This window comes from Paraphaeosphaeria sporulosa (genome assembly GCF_001642045.1).
Source record: "Paraphaeosphaeria sporulosa strain AP3s5-JAC2a unplaced genomic scaffold CC84scaffold_7, whole genome shotgun sequence".
Lineage (NCBI taxonomy): Eukaryota > Fungi > Ascomycota > Dothideomycetes > Pleosporales > Didymosphaeriaceae > Paraphaeosphaeria > Paraphaeosphaeria sporulosa.
In genome coordinates this window covers 1072623-1087362 of record NW_017253366.1, presented here as the reverse complement: position 1 = coordinate 1087362, position 14740 = coordinate 1072623, and the positions used below count along the sequence as shown (strand labels likewise).

Sequence of the window (14740 nt, the reverse complement as noted above, 5' to 3'; positions counted from 1 at the left end):
GACATGCTTGTTCGATAGTATAGCGGATACTACCGAGCCCCTAAAACCGATAATACCCACCCTACAGCCCTAACAAATGTAACATCGTGATTCTGAATTGCAGGAATGTTGAGCTTCCGCTAAGCATCTCGCAGAACTTTGTGTCTGCTCCACTCGACTCGAGCATGGGTTCGCTGTACTTTGATAAAGAAAAAATGGCGTAGATTGCACACGACCAGAAAACTCGGTTTTCTTGTCAATTTGCTCGATGGCAGCACGAAATAATTCACCCTTACAAAATGAGCCAGCCTGGCTAGCTCCAACCGCTCCAATCGCCGATAAATACACGACATTATTCACCTCGCTGAGGGCGCCGACGCCCTCGCCACTGTGATTAACCAGAACGAGGATCCACGCGAAGATATAACGGTTTGGACACGACTGTATTGGTGGATGCCTTCAAGATATGACACAAAGCCACAACCCATGTGTCTTTTTATTTGAGAGGACCAATGAATGTGCATTTTCAAGAGATTCCAATTGCTCGTACATATCGACATTAACAGCGGAGCCAAATTATGAGGCCTAGCCATCTAGCATCCTGTAGCCGAGTACGCCACGTACAGCTGCGGCGCCGGAAGACACACATCTACCGCTGCGTAAGCATAACGCTTGCTGTCCTTAGTGAAATTCACTTACTCGTTTGTGTGTCTCCATTCAAGAAGTTTTGGACCGAATTGCCCATGCAGGACTCATCGTTGAAAAGATTGATCAAGCAGTCGCCGTCTGGGATGTCCGTCTTAAGGACCAAGCCGGAGACAGTCTCTGGAAGAGTGGTGCATCCAATTTCGGACGGCGTGTCAATACTGTAGCTGAAGAGGCCACAGTCTCTGTTGGCGTAGAAGTCGATGGCGACCGCATTGACGATGGTGCTCACGGAGCCCAAAGTGAGGAGAGCAGAAGTAAATGTCTTCATGATAGTGGTATCCAAAGTGATGGTCGTAATTAGTGGTGCGAAAGGCTTGCAACACTTTTACTGTAGATGTCTGAGAATGACTTATGGGGAGTGCTGGAGCTTTGTTATATACCCTACCGACTGCCATGTTCTCAAGCAAGCGTTACAGTGGATGCTTACTTCGTGTCGCGTACTAGCGTATTCGTACCTTGGCAAACCCACTGTTTGTGTGAGTCCTGTCACCACATACAAGCTGCGGGCAACGCTAGTGACATGCTGGCCATCGCGATATGGGCACCGTGGCGAGCTGACGAATTACATGTTCCTTGGTCGGTCGATCAAGCATCACAGTGATACAATTTTCCTCATCCGCTTACATACGAGACAAAGGATCTAGCGCCAACTCCACTGTAGCGTTGATCATAGCTTCATGCGGGAAGATGTGGTCGCAATCGAAAACCAAGGTAAACTCTACATGTATATTGGCCATCCTGATCTCAAAGAACCTGACCTTATCCATGCTCATGGGCATGTTTGAACCGCGGACACGTGCCCAAGCGCATCCCTTATAACCTTAGCGTTGAGCTACCAAACCGGTTAATCCGTCACCGGCCCCCGTGACATCGCAATTGACAGCTATTGGAGACGCAGATCTATAGGAAGGAGTATAAGATACAGTCAGATGCTAGTATATACTGTATATGACTAGCGGGACGTTCTGTGTACACAATAAGTTAAAGCGCTAAGGCGTTTAAGAACAGGGTATCCATTCCTATCGCTTAATGGGCTGGCCGCTCATTCTGGCATCTACTTTTTAGCGATTGCGATCACGTAGTGTTTCCTAGATTTCACGGGCATTACGCAGCAATAAGGAAAGGCCAAGAGTTAGTTATTCGTACTCCTGTGTAGATACCTCCAGTAACACGTTGGTTATACTAGCTTTGCCTATCTCTTCTATACTTGGAGATTTTCAGCTCAAAGGCTGCCTTGAGTAGCGCTATGAAGCCTCTCAATTCTATTTCATTACTAGCTGACTACCTTATTTGGTATTGCCCTAGGTACATATTCAAAGTATAATAAGTATAAATAACGCGGCACACAGGACCATTTCAGACAGAGAGTCCTAATCTGAGACCTTAGTAAATTCTACGTGCGTGATAGGAGAAATCCAGAATTATGAAGCCTGTGAAACAGTTAACTAGGATCGTAAGCGGCACTAGCGGCCAACATCTTGGAAATTGAGTGGGGGCCATAGCTTAGCAATGGCCTCTGCACATGTAATGCGTCGTTCATAAATTTGTAGGCCAGGGAGGCATCTAGAGCTTCCACAATTTCTCTGATCCTGCCGCTCAGACGGGAGACCAGCTCATGAGAAGCTCCACCATCTTCCTGTGATGTCCACTTCACCAAGGACGCAACCCCTGCTCTGATCTTGATGTTCTGCACGGCTATGGGAGGACGGATGTAACGATTGACTTACACATTTGTGGTGCGAGCTGAAGCCCGAGAGCATTCCTGCCACGCTGTCAACCCGATTGGATGCAAGAACTTCCCACCTGCTGGATGGTTTATGTGAGTGTCGCTCAATTATCCTGTCTTGAGCAATATCTATGGGCGCTGGGCATCACGAAAACAAGAATAGGGCTTCCATGACTCTCACGCTGATTGGAGGCGTCTGCATCAGCTATTTCAACCCTGTTTGCCGATGTTATAGGGTAGGAAAGCAACTCAGCCATGGGCGCCGCACTCATGGGAGAGGATTGGTGCTTCTTTTGCAATATCTGGTGACTTCAGGGTATTACTTGCCGCTGCAGTGTTATGAGTCATTAGTCTAAGGTACTTATCACCATATGTTTCACGAAGGAAGATCTAAAGTCTGATTTGGCGGTAGTGAGAATGAGATCGGTCCTTTTCGGGCTGTCGAAGAGGGCGTCGTAGCGCATTTGACCACCACGCCCACTAGGACCGACATCGACGGCATGATACAGCCTTTCTAGGACCGCTAAAACTGCCTGTGGCATGATTACATCCGGTTTGGGTCATATATTACCTGTCTGAAAGTCTGCACTGGTCGCTGGATGATGCGTATCGCATGGTATTCTGTGGATACGCTGTTCTGGGAGTAGTTAAGTTTGTTCTTGCACTATTGTTGAGCAGCAGAGTGGAGGTTGAGACCCCCAAGAAGTTGACCGATGCCAATAGCAGTGCTAATACGGAGGGCACACCATTGTTGGACGACGAAACTGGTACAGCCAGAGACGAGCCAAGGGCAAAGGTCAGGATGTGGACGCTGCTCCCTGAGATCAGTAGGGAAGACCAAGCTGTGATGATGAGTCTGTGGTGTTTATTTGGGGTCGACTCGTTTGCATCAGGATTGATACCTCTGTGCGTCTCCGACTCAAATTATCAATGGACCTAGCTGACTGGAATTCAGCGCTTGGGTCATTCCGTGCATGGTACGGCGTTCACGAAGGACAGCTGGAGTCACTTTTCTTCAGGACAAGTATTATTGCTGCGGTGTCCATGATCGTGGCTTCCTTGCCCGCCAAACGCTTCAAGAATGTTCATGTACGCCTCCATTATCCTTTCCCACTTCTAGATAAGAAGATCTACTAACCGTAACAACACAATAGTTTTCACCCACCTTCCCTCCGCCGTCACACTAGCGCTTACTCCCATCCCAGGTAACTTCTACGTGTCTTTCTCTTTTTTTTTTTTCTAATCCTACGGGTCTGCGTACAATCAATGGATTTAGCGCCGCGCTCAGCGTTCATCATAACCATTTTATCGCCACAAGAACGCACAGCCACCACGGGTCTCGTCAACGTTTTCAAGACAACAGAAAAAGGTCTTGATCATTGATCACAGGTCCACTCGTAGACGATGGTGTCTTCTGGGTTGCGCTTGTAGCTGCAGGTAGTCTTAAGGAATGCTATGATTTGGGTCTCCTTGTGGTTTTTCAGTCCTATGATCGGGAGAAGGCCGAGCGGGAGAGGGTTGCGGGTGACAGAAGCGCTACAAGCGGAGATGACGTGTAAGCGATTAAAGAGTATGCACGAGAGTTAGACGTTCATTCAAACTTCGAAGGTGTCCTCATTTATGCTGCAATGAGACGCTAAGGCCTTACTGATATTGGAGAAGACAATTACGTTGTGGTTTGACTTCGTGCAAGATACGTACACAGAGCTTGGGATCTCACCAAAACTGAAGTCATGCTGGGAACTAGAAGTAATCAAGTCCTCTTTCTTATCACAATGAAGCAAATGCCAATGGTTGGGTACAGAGACATGGTATATCAACAGTTCAACACCCATGGAAATCTTTCCTGTCGCACTAATTTTAAGGGCTCTTCGTAAACATACGGTGTAACCTTTCGTAGTAAACATTTATATCACCATTAGCTTTCATGCGCGTCGCTAGGTCTCGACTGCAAGCATGAGCAATACGCCACCATAAAGTTTTTTCTTTGTTTCGTCTGGGGTATGTTTCGTATTGTTAAAAACCCCCTTCCTTCCTCCCCTGCCCTTTCCCCTTCTTCCCTTTACTAACGCAGCCCCACCCGCTAGGCACTTTCGACATCATTGTCGAGTTCTGGCCACATATCGCTATCATCCTGTACCGCGTATGCCCGACCGAGCACAACTTCCTTTACAAGTTCTTCCGCTTTGGCTGTATTACCACCTTCTCCAGCACCATCATCGGGACCAAAGCTGTCATGTGGTTCTTCGGCTCTCTATAGCACCGTTGGATTATTTCTTTCAAGGTTGTCACTCTTATTTGCATGTTGTCTTTAGCACTGCTCGGCTTTGGGGAACTTTCGTAGTATGGGGCTGAAAAAAAAATCAATTACCAAAGGAGAATACACAGCACGAGGAGCACAAAGTCGGCATTGCAGAAACTGCTACTAGGAATAGGACTGATATCTAAGGCTGGAGGATGAAGAGCTATTTAGCCTTGGAAGAGGTTACTAGTACATCTGGTCGTTCAAGGAGTATCAGGCGATGGAAAGAAATCCGATTAGACGCAAGAGAATGTCATAGATTGGCCAGTTTTCTTGAGCATCCATAAGTGCCCCTTATATAGACCACTGCAGGATGAACATTCGGTAGGGATTTCTCTAAAACCCACATTTCACATGTGATAAGCCCTATACGTTTAGACGCTCACGTGTAACGGTAAGTTCCTCAAGGATATGGGCGGAGTCCTGCTGACTCAAAATAGTGATAGTTAAAGATGGCCTATCCCACCATTTTGTCGTCTTCGCTGGCAAGGTGCTTATCTCCTCCTGGTATCACGATGTACCTCGCGATTGGATCTTTGAGGCCAGTTCTAGCGGCGGAACATAGAACGGGCTTGCCATTGCTTGGGCTGAAGCAATTTAATAATGAGTAGCTGGTACGAGCCTCCACTACGCATTTTGGTATGCGCGTTAATGGTCACGACAGCCACCAAAGGTTTGGATTCCCACAAGATGTGCAAAGAGGGGAGGATTGTTCTTCTCTGTATGCCTCCATATTCGTCGTACTTGCTGCAGCCACTTGATGTGGTGTGCTGAACCAGTGCTGAAACGGGCATATGGGGATGAGATCGATGATTTGGTACGGTACAACAGCAAGCACATAAATAAAGAGGCTTTCCTAGTCCTTCCAGGCTCCTGGATTAGTGTCACACAAGCCAGAGGTTGTCTACTCGAAGCTTGATATAGTGCTTCACGCCCATCCCTCCAGTCCCAGAGGACGTGCCATGGGAAACCAAAACAACCAGTCACGCCCACGAGATAGAGGCTCAATCAACGTTTATTCGCGACCGACGTAAGAGCTCTTTGCCTGCTTCTATCCTTGAAGCTGTAAATTTGTTCAGAAAGGGCGCTGGGAAGATAGCAAAGGAGATTGTGTTGACCCGCAAGGAAATGGCTGGGCTTCGAAAGGCAGCTGCGGCAGCAACAGAGCGAAAAGGCCACGACAGAAAACAAATTCAGACAGAGCATACATTTACTGCTACGGAGGTACGTGATTGAATTGCTCTGGAAAATATCAAGGGGAAAGAGGAGAGTGAGAAGCCTATAAAACGGGTTATAGAGAGAGGCGGTGCGGGTCTTGTGGCAAGACTGGATATAGCAACAAGCCCCAATAAAATATTGCGGTCCGAAACTGCACTATAGCTTTTTGTGGTGTTGACCTTTTCGTATGCAAAGGTGCGCAACCTAGTGGTGTGATCCGTTGGCTTAGGGTGACCCACTCGCATAGGAAATCTCTTACGTTTCTCGTTCGTAACCCGTGGATTTATGTAGATTGCTAGCCAATGTGATATGTGTTTGGGGTAGTGAGAGTCCTTGACGAAGTACGATTCACACTTGGGCTTGTATTTCAAGATGATGTTTTTCGCTGCTCTCCATTTCTCATGAGTAGAAGAGCAATAGCAACCAGATCGTGAATTATAGATGCCCTAGCTACCAGGGACTGATTTGGGGATGGCATCTGTAGTGGCCGGCATGCCTTGGAATGCTTGAATTATTTATTAAGCATGAAATGAACTAAGAATGACATGATGACATGGTAAGAATCAACTAGAAGGGGGGACGAGATGATATTAAACGTTAGAATGAGAGATTGTAAAGATACAAATAGTACACAAAGAGATGATTCGTTAATATAAGCTTAGCTTAAAAGTAAAATGTACTGTCCATCTAATTGCTTGAGACCAGATACCTTAATGCGGTCTTCTGAAGCTTCTATCTCTTGGAACTCGGATGATAGCGGCGTGAACAATTCGGAGGTTGCATTGAGGGATCGTTTCGCCACTGCAAGCCGCTTCTCAGCATTTGTGGCGTTAATCGTCTTAGCCGCTAACATGGCGCGATTGACTAATCAATGGAATAAGCAAGGTACCCGAACTTCTAGTGTAGGGAGAACGTACATGGAACCCGTAGCTCAGCATTCTTGAGTTCCTGTGTGGGTATACTAGTATTTATAATCCAGGAAAACGAATCTGGAACAAAAAATCAATATCTTAACGTAATGAAGTTGATTTGGTAGTTCTTACTGAGAGCTGAAACATTGGTGGACAATATGTGTGGTGGAATCCCGTTTTTGATGTCAATGTTCAAGGTAAACGCTTGATCAGACTCGACAGATAAACGTAGGCCGTCGATAAATTCAGCCTCTTGATTGCCTGTGCCTCCCGTTAAGTTCACTGCTCGAGTGGCCCCTTGGCCGTACTGCACGAATACATTGGAGATATCCTCCGTTTGCCGGCCAAGAAGCATGTACTCTCCGTCAAGTGAAGTCATTTTAACTATTCGTGTTTTGTTTTCAGACCTGCGTCGAGTTTAGCGCTACGACATGGCCGAATTCTCGCTGCAGACCTACACGTGAACATTGCGTTGCGATTCTGATACGATCCATGACTTCTTATCTGCTGCCAGCATTCCGACATATGTGTTGCCTTGGTCTATACCGATTCTTTGAAGCGCGATAGGGTCGTAAGGAAGCTCGACTTTGGCGATGAGATCGTTCGCAGTCTCGTTCAGCTTGATTACCCATGAGTAATTCGAAAGCGCGACGAAGGGAGCGCCAGAACTACCGCTCACGAAGCTTCCAGGGAGAGGTGATGTATTTTGATTCACGACGAGCGTGCGACTAGACGGTGAAAACAAATCTAGTGCGAGTCCGTCTACAAAGTCTTGGTCCGTTCTCTCCATCTGCGTCTATATTAGAGAACACGATTTTTCTTGGCCATGGGCATTCTTACCAAACCACGGATATTAACTGTTTGTCCAAAGTTCGCCAAGTCAGAGCCAGGAATCGCCTCACTACCACATCCAGAATCTGCGCTGGAAGAAGTAGATGGAACAGCAGAATATGTTGGGCTCTGTAATGCTACTTGTGTTGGACATGGTCTAGATGACTCTGCAAACCCAAAAGCGCCTTGTGCCAGTACTGAAGCAAGGAAGAACATATATCCCATAATCGAACAACCACGGCATGTAGTCAGCTGATCCATATAAGGTGAAAGGCTAGGGCTGTCGTGTATGATAGACCAGCGTGAAAAATATCTTAGAGCGGGCGTTTGCTCATTCTTATCATCACACGTTCGATCCATTCGCTACACGAAACTGATTGAATCAAATATTCGGCCCGAGATCTTAGTACTGTATATATCAACTCTAATGTCCTGAAACCTAGCTTTTGCTACTGGCATGGATTCGAAAGAGTGTTTACAGGGCGCTACGGCAAGCACGCGTTTCAGTATAACGCTGGCTGCGCTTCCAATAGGTTTAGGCTTAAGCCAGTCTAAGAACCTAGATAACGTGTTTGCAACAGAGTTTGATTATGAAACAGCTTCCAGGAGTCACATGGTTCACCGTCACACTTCGTATTTGAACTATTTTTGGACATGCTAAGAATGGAGTGGAACTAAGAAAAGTTGTAGGAACCGAGCAACGGAAAGAACCTGTCCCGAGCCTCAAAAGAGTGATCTTCTATCCAGGAACAAGAAGTCACATTGCACTAACTATAGCGAGACCTAGAAGATCGAGCGGAGGGAGCATTAATGTTTGGAGGAATCGGACAGACGCGGTGAGCTTACTTATGAGAAACAGTGAATGTATTCATCGCTCCTAGCGACGGTAGCTATTTGGTGGAATGTATGGATACTAGATTTTTGCTTTAAACCACATTAGTGTAATTCTTGATATCAATAAACGTAAGTGTAGAGTATTTGGTTAAATTGTTTTTAAAAGACTGCAAACAGACTTTTAGCTTGTCTGGTCACTAAGAATCTATATTTTTCTTCTTGAAAGGATGGGCGGTGTTTCGTGTATTGCTCTGAACCCGTCATCGATTCCCTCCAATTTGGCATGCTACACAAAACGTCAGCAACAAATATTATATCTTATACAAGTAGCTAGAAGAACACACCTTTAGGTCCCCCGCTTTCTTCTCTAATTTCTTCTTCCTGCGTCTCCAAAGAACGACAATTATCGTGAAAATCGTGGAAACACCAGCTATGAGTTGTGAGGAATCAGCGACCCATTGTCATATGCAGTGTTTCCTTGCGCAGGTGTTACACAGGAAATGACACTTACCAATAACGCTTAAGCCGACCAGCGGAGCGATAGCACCTGGTGGAAGCAGATTCGCACCACCTGTGACGTTCTGTGTCGTGCCTGTTAATGGCAATGTCGTTCCTGTTGATCCAGTAGGTCTAGCGGTAACCGTGACGAATCTGTAAAATGGGACAATCAGGGTTAGCGAGGCTCCTACAAGACAAGAGAACTGGCGCAACTTCTATATTTTTTGGCCGTAGTTGATCACCACTTAAAAGTAGACTTTTGCAATAGCATGGTGGATTGATAATACTAACTGTAGGGCCCCAGATACAGATACCAAGATTGTGCTTGTGTCCTTTGGAGACTTTTCGCCTTCATCTTTAGGGGAGAAAAGACTTTGGGTTTGGGTTTGGGTTATGGTTACGAAAGATGTTCTGGTAGGGGATCGTGGGTTCGAAGTTGTTGTGAACGTAGACAATCGCCTCGTAGTACTAGCTACTATCGCTGTTTGTGAGGTAGGAGACGATGGTCTGAGGGACGTGGATTGTTTTGTGGGCAAAGTGGTCGTCGATTGAGGAAATGGCCCAACAGCTGGAATTGCCTTCGAGAGAGGAGACGTAGGCGGTGCTGGCGTTATCGCTGGGGTGACAATCTGAAGCTTCTCTCCACCATCCCGACTGTGCCTGACTTCGGGAATATGTATTGGAGGGGGTGCTGGAGCCCTTCGCCGCGAATTCGAAAGCATATCAGGAATACAGTATCTGATTATGTGAAAAGATGGGCATATGGCCGACGAGAAAGTTATCCAACCGTTTGGAAGAATGTGTAGAAGCGATCAAATGTGGCGGGCCGCGTAAGGTTTTGGAATGAAGCGCCATGAAACATCGTTGAATGGTCATACGGGCGTGTTAGCAAGGTTTGTTCGGAACTTTAGCATTCCTGGCAAGGCTTGTCGACACGTAAGCACTCCTGGCAAGGCTTGTCGGAACGTAAAAATTCCTGGCCAGGCTTATTCAGAATGCATATAGCGTATGCCATATTACCATAAGTGGTCCGCATATGGGAGCACTGATCAAAGGGGACCGTCTCATGTTGAATTCACCGACTACCTAATGCGGTATAGTACAGGTAGGTCGGTTCCCCAACCAATGGAAGGAGTAACCACAAGCTCCCTTGGGTCATTTTCGGGGATTGCATTGCCTCATAGCGTCCTTGAACCTGTATGAGGCAGTCCAATTCGTCTAACATCATTGGATGCGGCAAGTTTTGCGTTGGTAATGCTTCTGATCTCATTGGCGATGGTACGCATCGGTCAACTTTTAGTCTACGAAACGGAAACACAACATGTTTCCTCACCTCTCAACATGTCCGACCATCACAAAGGCGATGCACAGTGCACGGTTCGTCTATTTCCGCTATGGTTCGGGCTACAATGGCTTTCGAGCAGCACCTTCAATCTATCGGCACTCTAGTGCCACCCTCTTCACCCCAGGTTTTTGACACGCACCTTTCACATCACGATACCAATTACTTTCGAGATTTTACCATGTCATCCACCTATTCTTGGGGAATCAAGACAACCCAAATATCCCGCCGCTTTACCACCCTCGAAGGATGGCGCGAACTTGGGAACGGCATCTACGTTACAGGAACCAGCTTGCAAGTCTTTGCCGTTGGGAAACAATTCGACGCCGATGCTTACAATGATGACGGCACGATGTGGACGCGTCCCCAAAGATCTGGAAGTGACAGCCCTAGAGAGTCATCGTGGAACTACCAACAAGACTGGACAGCGAGCCCACCCAGTGAGACGAAAGGCGCAATGCCAGGTGGAGAGGTTTTGAAAGAGGAAGTATATAATATCTTTGAAAAAAGGGAGAAGTGGTGTGTGGTTGCGATGATTGGGGTTGCGGGACTGTTCTCGGGGCTGTCGTCAAACATCTTCTTTCCGGCAATTGACGCTATTTCCAAGGTAAGGATCACATATTTTATTTGGTCTTTTGTCGCCTCTGATGAATTCAATCCCACTCTCCACTGCACAAATCAGCTTATCAAACCCAGTGGACTTTAACTGGTGGTAGTGAAAAAAAAAATAGTTTCTAATCTAGACTAGGACTTGAAAATTGGCCTCAACATAGTTTCCTTGACTATTACGTCGTATCTCATCATCCAAGGGATCTCACCACTTTTCTGGGGGTCACTGTCAGATACAATAGGGAGAAGACCGATATATATCTACTCTTTCGTCCTGTACATCATCGCGAATATTGGCTTGAGCTTCTCTCCCAACTTTGCGGTGCTGTTGATTTTCAGAGGCCTACAAGCTGCAGGGAGTGCTTCGACCGTCAGCATTGGTATGTAGTTTTCCTAAGTCGCAGTCGAGGACTGACTTGTGCAGGAAATGGGGTGATTCAAGACATCACACCACCTGCAGAGAGGGGTGGGTTCATCAGCTTCTACCAAGCCAGTAAGTTTGCCTTAATTCTGCCCTCTGCCTTAATCTGCTTTTCTATACTAGGAATTCTCCTTGGAGGTGATGGCGGATAGTTCTTACGTTAATAGATCAAAAACTAATTACTTATAGTAAGAAACTTCAGTATAGCAATTGGCCCTGTCCTTGGTGGGATTTTGGCGAACTTTTTTGGGTTTAGGTACGTTAAGATTTGGCTTAATTGTCCACATGCTTACTGTAATGATAGATCTATCTTCGTTTTCCTCTTGATAATTTCATCTCTTGTCCTCATCGCCCTTATTATCGTCCTCCCCGAGACCCTCCGTAGCATTGCCGGGAATGGCTCACTACGCCTCAGCGGGATTCACCAACCCTTGATCCGTAGAATTTGGAAAGAGGCGCCCTACATTACCGATCGCGATGACAGCTACAGTCGGAAGGAAGTTACCATAAGGACCTTTATTGAGCCCCTCCTACTGCTTCAAGAGAAAGACATCTTGTCTAGCCTTATTTTTGGCGGCACGGTTTACGCTATCTGGAGTATGGTAACGGCTAGCACAACTAGCCTCTTTAAGCAAGCCTTTCGTCTTAACGAACTCCTACTCGGCCTTGCATTTCTCCCCAACGGCTTTGGTACCATTGTCGGATCCACGATCATTGGAAACTTAATGAACAAGTCCTACGTGGAGACAGAACTCAAATACAAAGAAACCCACAATCTACCTGCCGACTACAAGCTCACTAAGATGGCTATCCCAGCAGATTTTCCCATCGAACATGCGCGTCTACGACATACGAAATGGATTATCGTAATATTCGTCCTGAGTACTTGTCTCTACGGCTTCTCTCTATCTTTCCCCCGCCTCGTGTCGAGACCAGGCTGGATTACGGTTCCCCTAACACTGCAATTTTTGATTGCCGCAACCTCAAACGCAATCTTTGCTGTTAATCAGACTATAGTGTCTGATCTATGTCCTGGAAAGGGTGCTTCAAGTACTGCAATTAACAATCTTATAAGATGTTCTATGGGTGCAGGTGGTGTTGCGTTCATTGAGCAAATGATTGCGGCGATGGGTGTTGGAACCGCATTTTTGGGCCTCGGGCTAGTGACGATTGGGGTTGTGCCACTAGCGGTAGTGCACTGGTATTGGGGTCCGGGATGGAGGAGAGAGAGGATGAGGAAGAACACAGATAGGAAAGGCATAGGGGGGTAGACTCTGATTCCGTGTATGTCTCAACTCGTCCTGGCTATGGATGTCCCTAAAGCATATAGATTGAAACGCTGTGTTTAGCCACGGGTTGAATCGTCCTTTAGTGTCCTCAAGACATAGCCAATCCACAACATCATTCCACTACTTCAGCCATGCCAAGTTCGTCTATCTTCTTCCTCTATGACCTCTGCTTAAGAAATGCGTATTCGATATACTCTAGAGCTAGATTCGTAAATACACTCTACCCTTATTCCAATTTCTTAGTCACTGGCTAGTAATACTACCGTATCTTAGGTTAGAGGCTAATGTATCGTAAGGTACTAAGGACCTACCGAATTAGGTTAGTAATTATTATTCATAACGAATAAAGTGAGGAATGAACTATTATATATATTCCTTAGTATAACCAGCTTAATTTGAGGCTAAATTAAGTTAGCTTCTAAGGTGTTAGGTGATTGAGGGGAAGCAGACTCCTTACCAGTGGGAAAAGGCTGTTCTCAGGTTCGGAGCCGTTCAACAGTGGTTCGCCAAGGTCATTGCCTCCTTTTGCCTCGATTCGAAACTGATAACGCTGTGGCACGCGATCCGATGGCTGCTTCTCATCCTAGGTCAGAAGCTGCGGCTGGTGTGATTTAATAGGAGTGCACCGTCTCCGGTCAGATCTGTTCTGACATGGATGAAAAATGCCAAGTACCAAAATATTCATTTGCCGCCAGAAAAATCCCCTCTACTTTGGCCCGGGTCGGATGTGGGCGCGCAAGTATGTATAAGAGAGGGCTCCTTCACGCCGGTGGGTTTTGAATAGCGGACAAACTCCTAGAGAAAGCTGTCATGTGTCTTCGCTGGTATCTGCATAAGGAGTTTTGTTTATTGAAGACTTTATCTTCGCCTACGCCGTCATCGTCAGTTGCCGCAGTCGAGCAGAGATGCAAAGCGATCCACTACGCCGCTCAACCCTACCCTGCCTGATCCCTCATGTCCAGCCCGCTCTTGCCGGGTCAGGCAACCATCAAGCTCAAGTCCATTCTCAAGGCGCATGAAAGTAGTGAAGCAAATGCACAGGTGACTGATTCTTCTATCTACACATACCGCCGTGGTCGCCGGATCGAACACCTGAAGGACTGTCGCACTGCTAGCACACAAAGATCAAGCATAAAAAGGTACAGCATAGAAAGAATCATGCTCATGTTAGGCAAAGAGGGCGACGGAGGCTTTATTTGATCTTTTATCAGTCGGACATGCACGCGGCCGTGCCAACGGATCGCAAGACGATTTGTCAGAGACCTGGGCGCTACTGGACGAGGTGGACCGATGTAGCTGTAACGTGTCCGTGCGCGTGATGTATGGATTCGCGTGAGGCACGCTCGGCCCGAAAACATGTCAAACTTGGACAGCACACAACTCCACCAATATGGCTCTAATTGACGATGCGGTTGTAGAGATGAACTCACTAGATCCTAGTAATAAATTCTCTTATATAAAAATAGCTAACAAGCATGGCGTTAAGTGCTTAACTCTTTTATAGTGATACTACGTAATTACACAGTTGTCAGACCTCCCCCACTATGGACCAGGCTGCTCACCCTGAGGTCATATGACTTGGACTATATAGCACTAGGAGCTGGCGGGTAGAGCCCGTCAGCGATTCGTCTATCCTACACCTAAATGCTACTATCTCTCCACTGTTGAAGTCAAGGCTACACTGTTCACCCCATACCTCTGACATTCGAATCGCTCACCCCTTTTCTTGAGCAGTTTAGTCCTTCACGACAACACTGTCCAATAATGGCCTATAACCTCCGCTCAACGGAATCCCATAGTGGGGAATTGGATAACCACGCGCTATTAGATACAGGATCTCCTCATCCGACTTAGTTACCTCTATCTGATAATTCTCAAGAATAGTTAGGCACTATTCATGCTAGTTTGCGCCCATTAGGGACGGGGCGCTCTAGAATAGGCCAAGTTACAACCCTAGTATCTAAGGAGGCGAGTTCGAGCGGTAGTGTGTTACATTAGTTAGAAATCGCCTAGTAATGGCTTAAGGAATAATAGAATGTTATTAAATTACGCCGCATCTAAGATATCTAAGC

The 14740-nt window shown here is 46.6% G+C and overlaps 5 protein-coding genes across 5 annotated transcripts; 2 read left to right on the top strand and 3 right to left on the bottom strand.

Moving 5' to 3' along the window:
* Positions 1-572: 572 nt before the first annotated feature.
* On the bottom strand, positions 573-955 carry CC84DRAFT_1177727 (uncharacterized protein; the record flags this gene model as incomplete). Its single annotated transcript, XM_018180301.1, has 2 exons — positions 573-628; positions 679-955. 2 exons carry the CDS (start codon positions 953-955, stop codon positions 573-575), a joined length of 333 nt encoding a protein of 110 aa, XP_018034145.1.
* A 2060-nt stretch (positions 956-3015) lies between these two features.
* Positions 3016-3972, top strand: CC84DRAFT_1207057 (uncharacterized protein; the record flags this gene model as incomplete). Its single annotated transcript, XM_018182073.1, has 5 exons — positions 3016-3029; positions 3092-3319; positions 3369-3502; positions 3568-3618; positions 3803-3972. 5 exons carry the CDS (start codon positions 3016-3018, stop codon positions 3970-3972), a joined length of 597 nt encoding a protein of 198 aa, XP_018034144.1.
* Positions 3973-6600: 2628 nt separating this feature from the next.
* CC84DRAFT_1059894 (uncharacterized protein) lies at positions 6601-7729 on the bottom strand (the record flags this gene model as incomplete). Its single annotated transcript, XM_018173573.1, has 5 exons — positions 6601-6779; positions 6851-6922; positions 6977-7251; positions 7342-7634; positions 7685-7729. Coding segments are annotated over 5 exons (864 nt in total), but the record flags the coding sequence as incomplete, so codon positions are not given.
* Positions 7730-8714: 985 nt separating this feature from the next.
* CC84DRAFT_1177724 (uncharacterized protein) lies at positions 8715-9729 on the bottom strand (the record flags this gene model as incomplete). The annotated part of the gene is made up of 4 exons (XM_018180300.1): positions 8715-8795; positions 8854-8939; positions 9021-9160; positions 9299-9729. 4 exons carry the CDS (start codon positions 9727-9729, stop codon positions 8715-8717), a joined length of 738 nt encoding a protein of 245 aa, XP_018034142.1.
* An 801-nt stretch (positions 9730-10530) lies between these two features.
* CC84DRAFT_1249089 (MFS general substrate transporter) lies at positions 10531-12940 on the top strand (the record flags this gene model as incomplete). Its single annotated transcript, XM_018184274.1, has 4 exons — positions 10531-10956; positions 11098-11338; positions 11569-11635; positions 11684-12940. 4 exons carry the CDS (start codon positions 10531-10533, stop codon positions 12648-12650), a joined length of 1701 nt encoding a protein of 566 aa, XP_018034141.1. The 3' UTR covers positions 12651-12940.
* Between the last annotated feature and the right edge of the window lie 1800 nt (positions 12941-14740).